Here is a 19626-nt window from a genome sequence, read left to right as displayed (position 1 = left end):
TTGTCTTTTTTCAATTTTTGGGCAAAGGGTAGTTCGGTCAATTCCCGAGGCTAGAGGTATGAATTTGAGGCTAGGTATAGTAATTCACTAGAGACATGGATAAAATGATTCATTTTACTATATTACTCCTATCCAAATTTAAATTGAAGGTATATATTATTGTAGTATTAACGTGGACTGGAATTAATTATTAATCTATTAACTTAACTTGAGAAATACTTAGAACACCTTATTAAATTTTCAAAATACAACAAATGGAATAACTTGAAAAGTACTTGAAACATTATATTAAATTTTCAAAATACAAAAAATGGAATAAACTAAGAAATACTTGGGATCTGTATTAAATTTTCAAAACACATAAAATAGAATAACTAATGTATTTAGAAAGATAGATTAAATTTATTTTATTTTATTCGAAATTGATACTACAATAATATATGGATAAATTTAGATTTTTAAAGTTCAAATATTAAAATTAATTTGAGAAATATTTAGAACCATCTACTAAATTTTTAAAACACAACAAATGGAATAAATAATTAAATTTGAAGGACAAATTAGACTTTTCTATTTAAATAAGTTATCCGCATATCTTATACCACTCGCTTCTAGGTATAACTTTAGTGGGATAAGTTTATCTCTCACTTGTGTCACTTTCATATCTTCCAAACAAACATATGAAATAATTTATATTGTTTTTTTATTCATATCACACCTCCTACCGAGTTAAAGATGCTCTTTGGAGATATTTTAGCTAAGGATGTATTTTAGATATTTTACTTCCTATTCTTAATGAAGTTCCTTTTTTGTAAAAGCAAATAATAATAATTAATAAATTCTGAGTTGAAGTATATAATAATTATTGTTATTATTATTATTTCTTTTTTAAAACCAGAACCAGGGAGGTTAATTAATAACTCCACATGTGTATGTATGAGTTTAGAAAACATTTTGAAGAAGAAGAAGATCTTCATGATTCTGGAAGGAATGGTGGAGCCATTAACTACTAAATTATTATAGAACAAGCAGCAAAATAAGGAACAAAGATGCCACCGCCTCTGTTTACCAGATTCTCTTCCCCTCTCCACTTCTCCATTTTCCCTTCAACCATTAAACTCCTTCCTTGTATTCCCACACCCAAAATTCCAACAACTTCCATGTCCTTCTCCTTCTCCTCCTCCTCCTCTTCATCACCATCTTTAACCACCAATTCCAACGAAGAAGACCCCGACAAGCTTAATCAAGTTTTCAATTATCATAATCAGACTAAACATTCCTTCACCAATTACGCTAGAGGCCCTCGCGGCCTCGACTGGGCCAATCAACCTAACCCGTTTCGCCGTTACATCTCTTCTCCACTTCTTCCTCTTCTTCATTTTCCATTAGATCATCCAGATTTTGATTCTGATTCAGCTCCTTTGTACCATTCTGTTTTTGGTTCTGTTCCTTCTCCAAAACCCCTCTCGAAGTCTTCAATTTCTCAATTCTTTTACGATTCTCTCGCCCTTTCTGCTTGGAAGACTTCTGGTTTCTCTACCTGGTCTCTCCGGGTTAATCCGAGTAGCGGCAATTTACACCCGACGGAAGCTTACCTTATTGCTCCGCAAATCGATTCACTTTCGGATTCTCCTTTTGTGGCGCATTATGCTCCGAAGGAGCATGGTTTAGAGCTTAGGAGTGCAATTTCATCTGATTTTTTCCCCAAATTTTTCCCACGGGATTCTTTTCTGATTGGGATTTCATCTATTTTCTGGCGGGAGGCTTGGAAATATGGAGAGCGCGCGTTTCGTTACTCTAATCACGATGTTGGCCATGCTATTGCTGCAATTGCAATGGCTGCAGCGGGACTTGGATGGGACGTGAAGTTGCTTGATGGTCTAGGGTTTAAGGAATTGGAAAGGCTTATGGGTCTCGAATTGAATCAAGGATTTCCCATTCCAGATAAGCCAATGAAAGGTAATTTTCCAGATATTGAATTTGAGCACCCGGATTGTTTGCTTCTTGTTTTTCCTAATGGTGTCAATAACTTGAATGTAAATTATAAGGAATTGAGCTCCGCCATAGCTGAATTTAGAAGCTTGGATTGGAAAGGGAAACCAAATTCACTTAGCAAAGAACATGTGTTTTGGGATGTAATTTACAAAACTGCAGAGGCTGTAAAAAAACCATTAACATTAGGGGATAAGGTGTTGATTGATCCATTTCAAGGTAGTGGTATCTGCAGTGATGGATCCTACAAGGGTTTAACCATTAGGGAAGTTGTTAGGAAGAGGAGGAGTGCACTAGATATGGATGCAGTTACAGAAATAGATAGAGAGACATTTTATCAGATTCTGATGCATTGTCTTCCTTCGGGTTCCGGCATTGGAGAACAGCACAAGAGGCAGTTGGGTTTACCGTTTCGGGTTCTTCCATGGGATGCTGAGGTTCATGCTGTTCTATTTGTTCACAGAGTTACCGGGCTGGAAAAAGGATTGTATTTCTTGGTGAGAAATGAAGATCATTTTGATGAACTTAAGAAAGCTACAAAAAAAGATTTTAAATGGGAAAAACCAGAAGGGTGTCCTGCTGATTTGCCTCTTTATGAACTTGCTAAAGGTGATTGCCAGTTGCTTTCGAAACAACTCTCCTGTCATCAGGTAATTGTAATTGAAACTTCTGCATTATGATATTTTTTTCTATTTTACTGCTTGTTGCATCTAGAGTTGATTGTAAGGTTTAAGCCTTGAAATTGTTGTTTAACCAACTATTTATGTTTCTAGGATATGGAATTTGAGCTGACTGCTAAACAATGAATTTCTCTAACAGAAACAGTTCTGATGTAATTTTGTTTACTTGTTTTTCCACGACTTGATTTCACGGTTTTATATGATGGTTCATGTTAGCCGACCCCGAATCATTTCGGGACTAAGGCTTTGTTGTTGTTTTTCCATGAATGTCAACTTAGGATTTCTCATTGTTTATCATTCCTAGTGCCCGTTTGGTTCTCTTTTTTTCTGTTTTAACATTAGATTTTGGACTAGAAATTTTTGAAACAAAAAATTAAAAAACCTAGGGTGTGTCCCTCAAATAAGCAAGATACCTAAGTAGTTAAGGGTCGAGATACTGTCAGTATAGGAGTGTTTGGATAGAATTCAGAAACAACTGTTTAATAGCTATTTTGGTACACTAACACTAACAGTAACAGTAACAATAAACACAGACAGCAGGTGAACCAAATATGTCCAGAATGGTAGCTTGTTTGTTTGCCATTTTTTTCTATTAGAAATCAACCGAACTCTCTCATTATGGAGAAATTAACGCCTCAACTTAAAATCATCAAAATTACAATGAACAATGATTATCATCAAATTTCAGAAATTCTGTATATTGTTTGTCTAGTTATTTGCGCTAAGAGTTTTGGAGCTTGTGCTCTTGTAATTTGTATAAGTATAAGATTTTTGGGTATAATCAGGTACCATGGGATTTGTGAGTTAGAGACTTGGGTGAAGGATGATATTTTCTTACTGTTCTACTAACTCGCTGATTACTAATGAATTATTTGCTCCTCGCCCCTTGATAATAAATATAGGCAAAAATAGCTGAACCACGTAAAATCTCTTGTTCTTGTGATTGTGATTACATGTCTAATTTCTTATTCCGCATATCAAACTTATTATAAACTACCAATCCAATTCTTAACAGATAAGTTTTCAAATTTGAATTTCCACCTGATTCTGAGGACTGTCCTTGTTTATCTGACAAAGTGAGATTTACCAACTTAGGAAGACCTAGAATACATCATCTCTAACTCTTTGCTAAAATCACCAACTCTGATGCAGGACATAGCAAGTGATGGCTGCTTCAGCCTCGGTATGGTGGCTCATTTTGAGCCTACCTTGCGTAGCAAGGGTGCATGGATGTATCCTCGATTGTTTTGGGAGACAGGAGTGCTTGGTCAGCTACTATACCTTGAAGCACATGCAATTGGCATTTCAGCCACTGGTATCGGTTGCTTCTTCGACGATCCTGGTACGATTTTTTCCCTCTATCTGATCTAAATAAGATTTCCTATGCTGGGTTTCAAGCTTGGTATAGTTGCTCATTGAAATGTTGATGTTACCTTAAATTCAAGGCTTAATACATATTCAGTCCCTCCAATTTGCACCCAATAATGACCCCTTAAACTTTCAAAACGACCTTTTGTGCTCCTCAATTTGCTTAAACTGCCATGACTAACCCGTGAAACTCGCCACTGGCAGTTTAAGCAAGTTGAGGTGGCGCCAATGTCATTTTAAGGAGGTTGAAGTGGCAAGATTGTCGCTTTAGGCGAGTTGAGGTGGTTGAAAAGTTGTTTCAAGCAAATTGAGGTTGCAACAAGGTCGTTTTGAAAGTTTGGAGTGTCACTAGACGTTTGGGTGCAAGTTGGATGGCTTAGATATGTATTAAGCCTAAATCTATTGAACACTATTTTACGTAAGTCTCTTTAGTCATGCACATATTGCTAAAACGTTTCTCATACACTAGCTTATTTAGTTTATCATGCTACAAAAAGTCTTAAGCAAGATTTATCATACTTCGATTTTATAAAAGATTGTTCTACTCTGTTTCAAGATTTAGATGAGTGTTCTATCTTTTTTGTTAAACGTTCAGCGAATGTGGCGACTCATAGTTTAACTAGAGTTTGTAGTTCAAAGTCTATTCATGGGATGTGGGCATATCCACCTCCTTCTATTTCCGATGTTTTTTCTTCTGATTTGCTTGAGTAGAAGTTGTCTTTATTTCGAAAAAGGTTTATCATGCTACTTGAAGATGCACATTTTTCAATTAAAATTTTGCAATCATGGAGAATTTATTGCTTGTCCAACTGATATTTTGGGTGCCAATTCGTGTAAGTGGATTGTGTTCATGTCATATCCATTATTAGGTTAGTGTAAAATGAGTCAACTCTAGCTCGGTCCAAAAAGTTTCATGTTATAATCATGTCAATCTAATCAGATCCCTGGGTTTTTGTCAGGATTAGAATTTCTGACTGTAGAGATTAGAGAAGAAATAGGGTTTAAGGAAGCAGAAGAATAGAAAATAAGGTAGAACAGAGAATTAGGGAAGAAGAAGAGAGAAAGAAGGAAGGAAGATAAACTTCATTGATAATTTTCTGATAATCCCGTACATAACAAAAGGATGACTCTATATAGGAATAACCAGTGCTGATGTGGCAGCAGTTACAAATCCCTACAGCTGGAATAGTACAGCTTTTACAGCTGTAAAACCATCCTAAGATAACAACTATTTGAGCAATCAAACACTAATTAACAAGATAATTAACCACCTAAATAATACCTAAAGTACTCCCCTTAATTACTCTAATAATCGTGACAATACCCCCTCCTTAAGAACATTCTTGTCCCCAAGAATGTAGAAAGTTTGGAGACCAGTCCTTCCAAGTGACGTCGAGGATTCGACACACCAACAAAGGCAGGATTTCCATAACAACCATGATGATTTGAACCACTAAATCTTCTTCCCATAGGAAAGCCATATAATGATCTCTGAGATGAGAAAGAGCCCAAAACAAGTAGTATGAAACCCAAGCAAAGGAACGTGTTTGTCTCCATTGGTCGTTATGCATCTCTTGCACGTTTTACTACAGCAGTGACTTGAAGAGCCAGACTTCCCTGCCAAAATCTTTGCCCCTTGAAAACAGACGCTAGCAGCAATACGAGGAAGATCATCTTCTTGACTCAGAATTGGCATGTCACTGCAACATGAATTTGCTGAAGATAGAAATCCAGCTGCATGTTTAAAAAGTCTAGCTTCTTGCACCTGTTTTAACATTTGTTCCTTGATAGCAAGCTTTCCCCTTTCCTCTTGGCTTACACTTATACCACTATCTTCTTGTCTCCGAACTTCTGCAACCCACGTAATAAATTCTCCAAAATCTGATGGGAGAGATGTAAAAACAACATAGAACAAGTTGGAGATGTCTTTCACGTCTTCTAACTTTAAGAGAAGAGGACCCTCATCCACTAAATATTTTGCAACACTAGCCCAACTCTCATGTCCGCAGCTCATGGTATTAAGCAGCCCCGGCTCAACGTGTGGTCTTGATATAAGCATAAATCCTCTGTGTTGCATAGTTGCCTCATCAACTTTATGCATAGCTTGCCAAAAAAGTTGTACAAGAACCCAATGTGGAGGGTACTTGAACCGTGCAACATTCAAAGTCAATTTCACGTCTCTTCCAGCATGGTAACCACTAATAGGTGAAAAATGACTCAATCCTGTTTGTTTTAATGTCCCTCCGTGATAAAATGACAACAAATGACAGTCATCAGATGTAGAACATTTAAGGACTTGTTGACAGAATTCATCAATAGTGCTCTGTTCTGTTGGGAATGCTCCAGCACAGTGAGTTAAACAAACAAGCTTCCCAATGGTGATACCTAAGTAAGTCGTATCCATTGAAGAACCATTAAGTGCAACGAGCAAGGCAACGACATAATCAAGACTCCATATGTATTGGAGATACAGCGGATCAGCAAAAGGTTCCCGAAGAGCATTTCCAACACTCCTCATTGTCATGTCAAAAACCCAACAAGGAAGCATTGCACCATTCCATCGTCTACGCAGCTCAACTTTTAGGACTGCACAACCTCCACTACCTTCATCATAATCAACGCCCAAAAGGGTATATGCAAGCACACCACTACCACACCACCACTAATCACTTGATTCTCAAAGTGCATGGCCAACTCTCTACATTTTTTAGAAAGCTCAGCTCCTAAGCTTGCATTTATGATCTTGGAAGTCAAACCAACAAAATAAGGGTCTTTATCCCCTATCTCCATTAGTGCTTGATGTATTTCCCTGTGAACTTCAGTAAAGATATAGTGTTGAAGTATGAACCATGGAATCACTAAGATGCTAACGGCTCCTGAGACCTCATCCATTAGCTTCACCAATGGAATTGCTCCCCCCTTTAAGCCATTCTTGTCCCCAAGAATGTAACAGTTAACTGGGATGTCACATAATCCAGACTTGGAATGTAAAATTGATTGTGCATAGATACATGAAGAATCCGTATGTGAACTCTTCAGAGATGGGTCCAAGTTGGTCTTCCTTTTGATGTCCTTAGGATCCCTTGTATTGATAGACCCAGTAAGAGGTGGATGGTTAGGGTCCCTTCGTTGCAACTGCTGCATTTGTAGCTGTTGTTGCGGCTCTCTTGTCTTAATTTGTTGGGGCTGAAACTCATACCTCCCAATCACAATAGCACCCTTTACATGGGATGGAATAGCTTGATTTCTTTTGCGATACTTCTCTGTTGGAAGACGTCGATTTTTTTCATGAATAACACCATTTATTGCTGAATTCATGCCAGAAACAGTTGAGGAATATGTAGTCATTGGATTTCTAAGGATTTGGTTAGGTTTCAGACTGTTTGGGGTGTTTTGGGTCCAAGGTGAAGTGATGATTGGTGATATGAAACTGGGGTGAGGTTCTAGGTTGTTTGGGGTCTTTTCGGTTGAGGTTTTGTGGTAGGAATGGTTAGTTTGGGGCCATTGCTTTGGAACCAGGGGAGATATGAATGTAGGATTGGGCTTAGGAGCCTCAATCACATCCTTGAGATGAATGTTCTGAAACGTAGCAGGCTTATAGAAATCTATGGTTTGATATAATCTTGATTCACGGTTCTTAGGTTTCCACTGGTTAATGAAATAAGAGTCAGTAAGATTGTCAAACTGACCTTGATTTGCATCTATAGTAGTGTGCTCCACCATTTTCTTTGTTTTATCTTGCAAATAGGAACCTGCCAACTCCAAATTCCTCTCAGGAATTTCATCAAACAGTTGGGGTGCATCTATTTTATCTTGCAAATAGGAATCTGCCAGCTCCAATTTCCTCTCAGGAATTTCATCAAACAGTTGGGGTGCAACTGAAGAAGGATCTGTAACTCTTGGAAACTCTCGAATAGATTGAACCAAGTTTGATAATGATTTGCGGACTTGTTCATCTTTCTCTTGTTGCTTCTTGCGAAGCAGTTCCCATTGTTCATCAAACCGTTGTTGCCGCTCGTGAAACTCCATGCGGTAACGTTCTATTTGATGTTCAAAGTCTTCCATGGGCGGAGGAAAGCTTTCTCTGATACCAATGTCAGGATTAGAATTTCTGACTGTAGAGATTAGAGAAGAAATAGGGTTTAAGGAAGCAGAAGAATAGAAAATAAGGTAGAACAGAGAATTAGGGAAGAAGAAGAGAGAAAGAAGGAAGGAAGATAAACTTCATTGATAATTTTCTGATAATCCCGTACATAACAAAAGGATGACTCTATATAGGAATAACCAGTGCTGATGTGGCAGCAGTTACAAATCCCTACAGCTGGAATAGTACAGCTTTTACAGCTGTAAAACCATCCTAAGATAACAACTATTTGAGCAATCAAACACTAATTAACAAGATAATTAACCACCTAAATAATACCTAAAGTACTCCCCTTAATTACTCTAATAATCGTGACAGTTTTCTGTGTTGTTTTCGTGAGTCGCATCTAATTTTACTACCTCCTTTAATGGTGACAGTTTCAAAATACAGAAAGATATCATAATATTTTCTAAATATTATTGACCATCCAAAAGTTGGACTCAAAATTTGTTTAACAAACCCTTAACCCACTAATATCATGCTGGGTTTGTGGGTTCATGTAATGTGTTCGCAACTCACATCTACTTTATTCTCTATTAATGATAATATGGGAAAATATGGGAAGTTCGGGTTATGTTCGTGGATACGAATTTTAATTTTATTATCTCTAGTGCACCGGGCCGCCCTTTATTAAGGTAAATAACATGAGAGGACATAATGATAATTTTAAATACTTTGTTTCATTTTCGAGTTAGCATGTCAATCTTAACCCATCACAAAAATTGATGTGTCAATCCAAAAATAACTTACTACCTGTTTAATAAAACACTAACGCACTAAATTCGTGTTGGTTTTTGGGTTGTGTAAAAAGAGAACAAAATCCATCTGCTGATTTTGTTTGACAGCCTCAAAACATTAGCACCTCTGTTAAAAGTTTTCTTCTTATATTTATTGCAGTGCATGAAGTTCTTGGATTAAGTGGATCAAAATTTCAGAGTTTGTATCACTTCACCGTCGGAAGCCCAGTATTAGACAAGCGGATAATGAGTTTACCAGCTTATCCTGGACCCGAGGCTAATGCATGATTTCAATTAATATACAAAAAAATCATAGGTTTCCCATTGATAGAATAATACTGTTCTTCCCCTTTCCCTGTCATTGAGGAATTGACATATTTGTGGTAAATTTCCCAACAATTTTTTCATTGAGGGTGGATTTCAAATTATTTCGGTGGCTGTAGTGATTTTGACTCGTCCATTCGGTCAGGATGGCGGAAAAGTGAGTGGTGAGAATTTCCGATCAGTGCACCCGTCACATAGGGCAGACAGACCAATATAAGTCCGTCTGTGTGACAGACAGACTAATATCAGCACCTATGTGACAAACGGACCAATATCGGTCCGGCGGACCAATATTTCACATTTTTTTTGGATTAAATTCTAATCCAAACAATTGTTAAATTGGATTCCTCGGCTTTTCACCATATCGGAAAACGGTAGCCTGGCAGTGCCTCTCTCTTTGTTGTTATATACTTCTCAATTTGCATACTGATAAAAATTCTATCCGCCTTGGCGGGACAAGCTGAAGTTACCACAAACACAGAAATGATTTGGAATCTACAGGAAGTGAAAATTTGTTTGGAAATTGACCGCAAATGTGGCAATTTGAGCTCCGGCAAATGCAATTTTACTTGTACAGCAAATGCTAGAGATTGACTGAGTTATTCTCATTAGAGATCAATGAATTGCATATCCGTGTTATAATTTGTCAATTCATTTTAGTTTGAAGTTATGCACTTTTGCTAATGATATAAAATGCAAGTAAAGTATTACCCTTTGAAGGAATGCTTTTGTGATGTATATTGAAATTGTATAAATTGCTGGAAGTTACTCTATGGAAGTTATAATATATGGGATCAAGATGAGTTAATTCAGTTTAAAAGCAGTTTACTTCGTAATTATTCTGTTAAAATGTTTGTTGAGCATCATTGTTGTTCGATAAAGTTGTACAAAACTAAACTAATTGAGAAACCGAAAAACAGATTTTCAACCGAAGCCAAACTGAAAAAATTAAAAAACCATTTAATGGAGTAAGTTATAGTTTTTCTAGTTAATCGTGTATATATTAATGGATTAAGTTATGGGTTTTCATTTAAAAAGTTGATAGTTAATGGAAATTGTCTTGGAGAAGAGATCCTTACGGTCTCAATGACCGTAAGCCAAATTATCGGTAAGCCAAATTATCGGTTACAGTTATTTATTTTGCATCAATTTCAAAAGCAACAAGGAACGAATGAGCAACAAGGAACAAATGAAGGGAAATAGGTTAAAGAAGACTCTTCTCAACGTGAACAAGGAACAAATTAAGAGAAATGACTCAAAGACTCTTCTTAATAGGAACAAGTCAAGTTAGAGAGAGAAGACTTTTCCTAAATGTAAGGATTTTCACAATTTTAGGATCATATAATCCATATACAATCAAATTGTAACACATAACACAATCTCAAGCTCACATAAATTGGAATTTGTAAAAATCGCTTCATCCACGTTGCATTTAAAAAAATCATTTATGTTGCATTTAAGAAAGCCTTCACGAGCTTCTTCAAAAAAAAGAAAGCCTTCACGAGTTTAAGTCCATCAGATCAACTGGATAGTAATAGAAGATATGTGACATGTGAGGTGCATCCTATACTATTTCCACTCTTGATAAAAAAAAGAAAAAACCCGAAGCACAATAGAAGCAATTATGGTGGGAGACGCGCATATATAATTCCAAACAGAATAATTTCTATGTTGCCAAATAGAGTAGAAAACGAGAGCAGCTTTAACAATATCTTTTTACAAAAGGCAAAAAAAAACCAGTCAATAACATCGATATAATCACCCTCTAGCGGGCTCAAACTCATTGTTCTCCAACAACCTTTAGAAAAAAATACAGTTACTAAAGAGATGCCAACTATTCTCCACATCAGTTCCACAGAGAATACATTCGATTGGAACAGATACATGTCGCGTACTCAACTGCATACGAGTAGGAAGTAATCTTGAACTGAATTGCCAAATAAAAAATTTCACCTTCGGTGTAAGGTTGAGATTCCAAATAACCGATCATCTAACAATGAGTGTCCCATAATTTATAAACCCATCAAGGGCTATATAAGCGGATTTAGTAAAGTTCGACATTAATTTTCGTGTTAGTTCTCCTTCATCATGATTCAAAATAGAGAACATTTTTCCGTTGTTCTAAACTCCTATAAATCCAAAACAACTATATCTTTAATGCTCGGAGGACAAGGAGAACTAACACGAAAATTAATGGTACTAAGAAGCCAATGATCTTGCCAAACCCGAACACTGTCACCATTTCCAACTCTCCACCTAAGCCCAAACTAAAGAACATCTATAGAGATCCGCACACTTCTCCAAATAAAACTAGGATTATTGTCTAATTTGGAAAGTGTCACTAGGAAAATATTTAGCTTTGAAAAGCTTACTAACTAGAGCATACGGATTTGAAATAAACTTTCAGCGTTGCTTACCTAATAAAGAGACATTAAATATGTATAAATCATAATAACTAAGACCGCCTTGATCTTTATCCCGGCATAAATTGGTCAATCAATCTAATGAATGTTCCAACAACCATTTGCTTTCGTATCCCACCAGAAAAAGTTCGTTACCTTTTGCAAATCAACACAAATAGACATTGGTAAGAGAAAAGTATTCATACAAAGTAAGGCCTAAAATATCAAATTATTTGGATCCATTTTAAATATAAAAGATTACATTATTTGCTTCCATTTTATATCTGAATAGGTATTATAACTACATTTATAATAAAAAAAATTACTCCATTCAGTTTCAAATAAGTGTCGTTTTAGATAATTGTTTTTGTTCTTTTTTAAGTGTCGTTTTTCGTTTTTCAATAAAATTTAGTATAGTTTTTTTGTCTAAGCATTTAACTTTTGTCTTGATTTATGTGTTTTTTAAGTTTTCAAAGTTTTTTCTCCAACCATTATAGGAGAGAGAATTTTTATTTAGTTAATTCATGTAAATTTATTAATTTAAGTGCATATTAATTGAGGATAGGATTGGGGTCAGTCTTCTTAGACTGATCCTGGGTTAGGTTTTTGTTTGTTTGTTTTTTTTCTTCCCTTCTTACCAAAAAAAAAAAATTGTGTTTCTTAATTTGTGTGAAAAACTCTAAAACGACACTTATTTGAAACCGAAGGGAGTACTATATATAAATATATAATAAATAAAAAAATTGGGCCATGGGCAGCCGCACTCCCGATCTATGTCCAGGGTCGGTCCTGATGATAATATTTTATGTTATTTTTTGAATGTTAACATTAACCATTTAAGAATTCACTAATGCGTTTACAATCACATGTAATATACCATCTTTATTAAGAATAACTTATAAAAAATATTTTTCAAAAAAAAAAACTTATAAAAAATATAAAAGGTTTGATTCGTATTTAAAAATAATAATTATAATTTTACTATCTTTATTAATAAATTTGTCAAGTAGACTTACTCTTACCTAAACTTTTTCTTACCAAAAATAAAAACACCTTAATTTGTTTTTACTGTAAACACTAAATAATTTAAATTTTTTTATCAAAATGCAAAATGCAAAATGCAACAAGATTTTTATTTAAAATATCTAAGAAACAAAAACAATGATGACTGTTCCCAGCTTAGGGTTTACTTTTGTGGGGAAGAAAGAAACAAGCTATGACTTCACCAAACTTCTGTTAGCCTTTGATTTCTTGCGCGAATTGATCTTCAGCGATTCTCCGGCTACATTTCCGATCGGGTAAATCCTTAATTTCCACTTCCTTTGTTCTGATTATACTTTTAATTGAATTGTATGAACAACAAAATCCCCTCCATAATTGTAAATGAGCTTAGCTGATGGGATAGTCGTTATCACTTCACCAATCGAGAGCTATTTTCAGAGGTTTTTATTCGGTATTTCGAGGAACTTCTCTCGTTCACTGAAACCACTTAGAATCTTGCTCGGGGTTGTGTTCCTCTGCGTCATCGTTGATGTTCGTGGGATTTTTTCCGTAGGAGTTAGATCTGCCTTTCGAGCTGGTACATTTGTGCTTTTTCCCCTTGGGAATTAGCTGTTCTTAGCTCCTTGATATAAATTGTCAGGTTCAAGTCCCTTTAAATGATTGAAATTCTGTAAACTTGAAGTCATAGTGCTGAAACTCTATAAAATTCGACCCCATTATGGCCTCCTATAATTCTGTAGTCATATTATCCCCATTAGCTTGAAGAAGATTGTCTTATTATCAGTTATAATAACAAATGGAGAAACCTTTTCCTGGTTGCGTTTGTGGAAGTTGTGATGTTTCCTTTTTTGCTTTGCCCTTCAATTTCTAGGTAGTGAGGGCTGCTACACTCTCTAAATTTCTACACCGGTGCTTCTCAAGAAAGAATTGTTGTGGTGGATGCTGCAGCACTCACCATGTTGAATTTGATGTTCATGATAAATTATGAGCACTGGAAAGCTGTTTTTTTCCCAGTTAGAATGATCTATTTCTTTTGTTTGTATTTTAGGTTGGAGGATATTATGTTTGCTGGATATGTTCTGAGGGCTGTTTGTGATCTTTGTAGGTAAGCAGCTCATACTAAACCTTTCAAAATACTTTGTTTTCCCAACATTAGATAACGTGTGGTACCCTTTACTATTGATATTCTGTTCATTGAATTATTCCATTTCTAAATGAAATATGACATAAAAGAGAAAATTACTATCACTTCCTTGAGAAACACTGGTTGTTTGTTTTCCGAGGAAAATAGATTGTGCTTCTGGTTCCATGCAGTCAAAATTTGGCCTTAATGATTTGCTATTTGCAGTTCATTTTCTAATGGAAATTGCTCCCATGTCAAAGATACTAGTCAAACATTGAATAGCTTCCATTTATATTTCAAAGTGCATAAAGCGATAATCTTTCTTCTAGAGCTGCAACTCCGAAGTTGTTGCATTGTCCTTACATGGTATCATGTTACATGTATTGGTTGTGTGGAAAGTTTGTTGTTCTTTTGATGCTAACATTCTGAGTCCAAGCTGCAACTGCATTTTTTGCATGGCCGAATCACCAGGAGCTGTCATGTAAACATGCTTTAAGTTGCGTTAGTGATTAATAGAAATTTACAATTGCTTTTGTGTAGAGACAGAAGTTGCATAACTTTTGTTTAACACATGCTAACTAAATTTGTGTACTTCACAAATCCAGAGTATATAGAGACTCATTATTTTAGGTTATTGTGAATTTTTGTGTATATATCAGTTACTTAATTGATGCTTGATCTAAGAGTTTTAAGAAAAATATTGTGAAAGCTAAATTATTTTAGGGGTTAAGGTGCAAAAATACCCCTAACGTTTTGGGTCAGGAGCAATTTTACCCCTAACGTCTAAAATGGTGTAATTTTACCCCTAACGTTTGTAGCCAAGAGCAATTTTACCCCTAACGTTGATAATTTGGGTCAATTTCAGAAATAATTCATCAAGCTGTCTACTCGGTCATGAATCTTACCATCTACACTTCACACGTGCGTCATTTTAGCACTAACAAATCACAAATAAATGTTGGGATGTGAAAAAAAAATAAAAAAATACTGTCTTTTGTATGAATTAGACAAAAAATTCAAAAAATTCACCGAATTTATAAACATTAATCTTCAATTCTACTATTAAATTATAAAAACATGAAATCCTTTTTTTAGAACGAATTGATATGAAATTTGTGTAAAATAAGGAACAAAAATATTTATGTTTTATAATAATGTCTAAAATTGACCCAAATTATCAACGTTAGGGGTAAAATTGCTCTTGGCTACAAACATTAGGGGTAAAATTACACCATTTTAGACGTTAGGGGTAAAATTGCTCCTGAAGCAAAATGTTAGGGGCATTTTTGCACCTTAACCCTTATTTTAGGATTGATTTCTTCCAGGCATGGCCTTGTTAATGAATTGAACATTCCCAATTACAAATATAGGAAACTAACTTTTGGAGCATGTGGAAATACTAACCATTTTGTAGCGTTAGTTTTGATTTTGTTTGCTTCCCATAAACATAAACTCTGCTTTACCAGGTAGTTGATACTCTTTATATTTTCCTAACACTTCTTTTTAAGCTTTCAGATTGTGCTGCTGCAGTGATTTTTCTGAGGGAATCTTATTTGATCACCTATTCTTTAGTAGTAGCTATGCTACCCACTGGGTTGAAAGATAGTCAACTCCGTGAGAGCAACAGCCAAAAGGTCCATCCTCAACCCATGGAAGAGTCCGTCGATCAAAATCCCGAAGCCGTGGAAGCCTTGATATCGAAAATATTTACAAACATCTCCTCCTTAAAGTCAGCATACATCCAACTTCAATCTGCTCACACTCCCTATGATCCTGAAAAAATCCAGGACGCTGACAAACTTGTAATTTCTGAGCTGAAAAACCTATCTGAACTCAAGCATTTTTACAGGGAAACCTACCCAAAACCAGCGTACATTTCTCCTCAGGACTCTCGCTTAGCTGCAGAGATCCAAGAACAACAGAGCCTGCTGAAAACATATGAGGTTATGGTGAAAAAGTTCCAATCTGAAATTCATAACAAAGACTCTGAGATTCATCAGTTGCAACACCAGATTGAGGACGCGTCTCAGAAACGAACAAAACTGGAAAAAAATCTTAAGCTTAGGGGCTTATCAACCAAAGAATCAGAATTGTCTGGAGATGAAAATGGTTTTTTCCCCATAGATCTTACCCCGGAGCTTTTCATATCTTCTGTAGAAGCGTCTTATAAAGCCATTCATGATTTCTCCAAACCTTTAATCAACATGATGAAGGCTGCTGGGTGGGACCTTGATGCTGCTGCTAACTCTATTGAACCAGATGTTGTGTATGCAAAAAGAGCTCACAAGAAGTATGCATTTGAATCTCATATATGTCAAAGAATGTTCAGCGGATTTCAGCACGAGAGCTTCTCCTTGAAATCAGATAACACGGCTTTCTCCAACGAGAGTTTCTTCCACCAATTTCTCGCACTAAGAGAAACAGATCCATTAGATATGCTAGGCCAGAACCCAGATTCCGATTTCGGTAGATTTTGCAGGAGCAAGTACTTGGTGGTTGTTCACCCAAAGATGGAAGCTTCATTCTTCGGAAACATGGATCAGCGAAATTACGTGATGGGAGGCGGGCATCCGAGAACTCCATTTTACCAAGCTTTCTTAAAACTGGCAAAATCCATCTGGCTTCTGCACAGGCTATCATATTCTTTTGATCCTAATGTGAAGGTGTTCCAAGTTAAGAGAGGAAGCGAGTTCTCGGAGGTTTATATGGAAAGTGTAGTGAAAAATCTGATATTGGAGGAAAATCAGAAGCCTAGTGTTGGGCTAATGGTTATGCCTGGTTTTTGGATAGGAGGAAGTGTTATTCAGAGCCGGGTTTATCTCTCAGGTGTTAAGGTTGCTGAATAACTACCAACTCCGAAATCCATCCGAATGGTATGTAACAATGTCTAGTGTTTGTATTTTGTTTTTCAGTGTAATTTATTTTATGGCATGCTGTAATTTCTGTTACTGTATTTGCTAAAATTGTATTGTATGCTGTGAAATTCGTTTTCCTATCATGTAAAAAAGTCTCTCCCTCACTGCTTCTGTATTTGTGTGCATCACATAATTTCTGAAGAGCAATGAGAAATCAGGCAAGTTGGTGCATGATTTCCCCTGTGATTAGTCAGCAACTTAGAGGTGATAATTATGTACACGACTCGTTAATATGACAAGAACTCGATACAAATTTAGGAGTTTATTTGTAGTTTATTAAACAGATAATGAGTCATTTTTTGGTTGATCCTAAATAGACAGTTTTTGCGTCGGTTTAAGGGTTGATTGATACGTTAATCTGGAATAGATAAAAATATTTAAAATTATTACTATATTATCATTGAAAAATGTTACTCTTAGCAGGTATTAAGTTAAATAAGTTTTGGATCGAAACTTTGAGACAGTTAAAATAAGGTTTGTTAAAAATACGATATGATGATACTAATATGATCCGCTTTGATGAATTGTCACCCGAATGAAAAATAGACCCATGGGTATATTTTTCATTAGTTGAGTCTATATCTATCAAAATATGATAGAATTTCATCTTTATAGGACAAATAAAGGCATACAATAATGATCAAATACCAAAGAAATCAAAAGATGCATGTGTAAGCAAGATATTACAATATTTTTAATCAGAAGCATGGTCTTTTAATTCTTTTTATGAATTGATTTTTCCAATAAGAGGAGAAGATAACAGTGATCAATCCCACATGATATGTGAGGTGTTCCAACTTACGATACAGTTTTGCACTCTACATTAATTATAAATTATAATAATTAATTAGGATAAGTTTTGACTACTCAAAGTCTGGAAATTTCTTAACCTAAATTTATGGATTACAATATGCCAGAATATAATATAATTTGCATAAAGATCTCCGAGGCAGATTGCCGCGGGCATCGTTGAAATCTACACCAGCTCAGACTATCTGACCCCGTGACCTATGGTTATGAGATAATCACCAATTTGATATCTGGCAAAAATTCACATTTTAGCCCCTATATTTTATTATTTTAGCCTTTTTATTTCTCAACTTTGAGTTTGTTTACTAGATGTTAGTGCTATTCATTTCAGTTTATAACTGTATCTTTAATTCTAATCAAACACTTTTATATCAAACAATAAAAAAGAACTGAAACTTTGATTTTTTTTACTCATGAGTCATTACGCGTGGCTATATATCACCAATAGCCTGGAGAGTCACGAACTTCGTGACCTCTTCCTCTGCCTCCAAGTATATAAAGGAATAAAGTATAAAAGTACACTTTTATCATTGACAACCTAAATTAGTATTACCTTTAGTGTCATAAACAATATAATTGTGTGCTTAACATTGGCAAACTAGACGAATTTTAAACATGGTTCTTTTCTAATGTATATGAATCATGTTATCTCCATTCTCTCTGTGCATTATATCATCACTTATAGGTAACAATTTAAGATATATGACATCATGTATTTCTCATCTTATCTAAATTCTTATCACATGTTGGAAAAAAAATTAAAAAATTCAAATATTTTGTCTAGTTTAAAGGTGCTTCGTTCCTAAGCCTATTCTGAAATCGCATAAAAAAAAACCTCTTGCTTTCTGAATCATCTGATTTTAATATGTCAACATTAAGCCTTCAATTATACCATTTATGCCTTCAACTGTACTATTTATGACGTTAGAAACAAAATTGCTCTTAACTGAAAATAATAAATGCAATTTTGCAAGCAGAAAGTTGAATTTTGAAAGAGTACAAGGGCAAAAGAAAAAAAAAAAGTTTTGCCTTGATATTTGCAAGCAAACATTGACAAACAAAAACGCACGAGCATTGCAAATTTAAAAATGAAAAATAAAACACTTCTCATATATCTTATGCGACCAAGATTAAACATAATTCCTTATTATTAGGCTACCTTATAGGATCGAATCACTATAATATTTTATCAAATGCAAGTAATCAACACTTCATATACAAGTCAATTAAACTTTAGCATGTGACACATTTCCTATATATACATACACCTCATAATACACATTTACCCCAAATCAAACCAATTCAAAAAATGGCCAATAATCCCAATCCCACCCTTTCCTCATTACTCCTCCTACTCTCCATTCTCTACATGTCCGGCACAGTCGCTCCGGCATTCGTCCGACCGCCGGTTCCCCGTCTCCGGTCCCGATCCCACTCACGAACCTACATCGAGGCCTCGTGCGCCACCACGCGCTATCCATCCTTATGTATCCAATACCTTTCGACGTTTTCAAACACGACGATACGGACCCCACAAGATCTCGCCGAAGCTGCCTTATATGCAAGCCTATGTCGGGCCAAGTCAACGAAATCCTTTATGTGGAAAGTGTTGAAAGATGCTAAAGCGGTAAAAGGTAGAGAGTACCAACTCATTAAAGATTGTTTAGACCAATTGAATGATGGAGTTGAGCAAATCGGTCAATCGATTGCGGAACTCAGGCGGCTGGCTGGGAAAGAAGAGGCGGCGGGTGGAGGTGCGATTTGGCATATAAGTAATGTGGAGACGTGGACAAGTGCGGCGTTGACGAATGCGAATAATTGTGTGGATGCGTTTCCAGGGAAAAGGATGAGTAAATTGAAGGCTACGATTAAGGGTAAGGTTTTGAATGTGGCTCAGAGTACTAGTAATGCTTTGGCCTTATTTCATCAATATGCTGCTCGGTATAAAGCTGCGACCAAGCCGTGAAAGACTAATGTTTTGAAGATGTAAATTGGTGTTGAAAACACACTTTTATATATGAAAATTTTATGCATTAAATGGTTTCAAAAAATAGTTTTTACGATGGTCTAGTATCAACTAGTCATAGGCCTTTCAAAAAGTAACATACTAGCACTACTGATAACATGTC

The 19626-nt window shown here is 35.7% G+C and overlaps 4 protein-coding genes across 5 annotated transcripts; 3 read left to right on the top strand and 1 right to left on the bottom strand.

Moving 5' to 3' along the window:
- Positions 1-910: 910 nt before the first annotated feature.
- LOC136216737 (uncharacterized) lies at positions 911-9983 on the top strand. Its single transcript, XM_066003298.1, has 3 exons — positions 911-2642; positions 3825-4014; positions 9082-9983. The coding sequence occupies exons 1-3, from the start codon at positions 1050-1052 to the stop codon at positions 9207-9209; spliced, it is 1911 nt and encodes a 636-aa protein (XP_065859370.1). The 5' UTR covers positions 911-1049; the 3' UTR covers positions 9210-9983.
- Positions 5494-6558, bottom strand: LOC136220218 (glutathione gamma-glutamylcysteinyltransferase 1-like). The gene has a single exon (XM_066008008.1). It carries the CDS (start codon positions 6556-6558, stop codon positions 5494-5496), a length of 1065 nt encoding a protein of 354 aa, XP_065864080.1.
- Positions 9984-12797: 2814 nt separating the features above from the next.
- On the top strand, positions 12798-16791 carry LOC136216734 (protein GRAVITROPIC IN THE LIGHT 1). 2 transcript variants are annotated; one of them, XM_066003297.1, is made up of 4 exons: positions 12816-12945; positions 13521-13584; positions 13698-13754; positions 15288-16791. In XM_066003297.1, the coding sequence occupies exon 4, from the start codon at positions 15353-15355 to the stop codon at positions 16616-16618; it is 1266 nt and encodes a 421-aa protein (XP_065859369.1). In that variant the 5' UTR covers positions 12816-12945; positions 13521-13584; positions 13698-13754; positions 15288-15352; the 3' UTR covers positions 16619-16791. The 2 variants fall into 2 exon arrangements, with proteins under 2 accessions (XP_065859368.1, XP_065859369.1); XM_066003296.1 differs by lacking the exon at positions 13521-13584 and having other exon boundaries at positions 12798-12945.
- A 2008-nt stretch (positions 16792-18799) lies between these two features.
- Positions 18800-19626, top strand: LOC136220650 (pectinesterase inhibitor 9-like). The gene has a single exon (XM_066008446.1). The coding sequence runs from the start codon at positions 18807-18809 to the stop codon at positions 19461-19463; it is 657 nt and encodes a 218-aa protein (XP_065864518.1). The 5' UTR covers positions 18800-18806; the 3' UTR covers positions 19464-19626.

This window comes from Euphorbia lathyris, chromosome 2, assembly GCF_963576675.1.
Source record: "Euphorbia lathyris chromosome 2, ddEupLath1.1, whole genome shotgun sequence".
Taxonomy (NCBI): Eukaryota; Viridiplantae; Streptophyta; class Magnoliopsida; order Malpighiales; family Euphorbiaceae; genus Euphorbia; species Euphorbia lathyris.
Note: the sequence above shows the minus strand (reverse complement) of the source record. Positions and strands in the feature narration are given on the sequence as shown.

Excerpts from the sequence above, each read along its gene's own strand:
- LOC136220218 (XM_066008008.1), bottom strand. The coding sequence starts at position 6,558 with ATGAGGAGTGTTGGAAATGCTCTTCGGGAACCTTTTGCTGATCCGCTG.
- LOC136216734 (XM_066003296.1), top strand. The coding sequence starts at position 15,353 with ATGCTACCCACTGGGTTGAAAGATAGTCAACTCCGTGAGAGCAACAGC.
- LOC136216737 (XM_066003298.1), top strand. The coding sequence starts at position 1,050 with ATGCCACCGCCTCTGTTTACCAGATTCTCTTCCCCTCTCCACTTCTCC. Across the intron at positions 2,643-3,824 it reads AACAACTCTCCTGTCATCAG|GACATAGCAAGTGATGGCTG; the intron begins GTAATTGTAATT and ends ACTCTGATGCAG. Across the intron at positions 4,015-9,081 it reads TTGCTTCTTCGACGATCCTG|TGCATGAAGTTCTTGGATTA; the intron begins GTACGATTTTTT and ends TATTTATTGCAG.
- LOC136220650 (XM_066008446.1), top strand. The coding sequence starts at position 18,807 with ATGGCCAATAATCCCAATCCCACCCTTTCCTCATTACTCCTCCTACTC.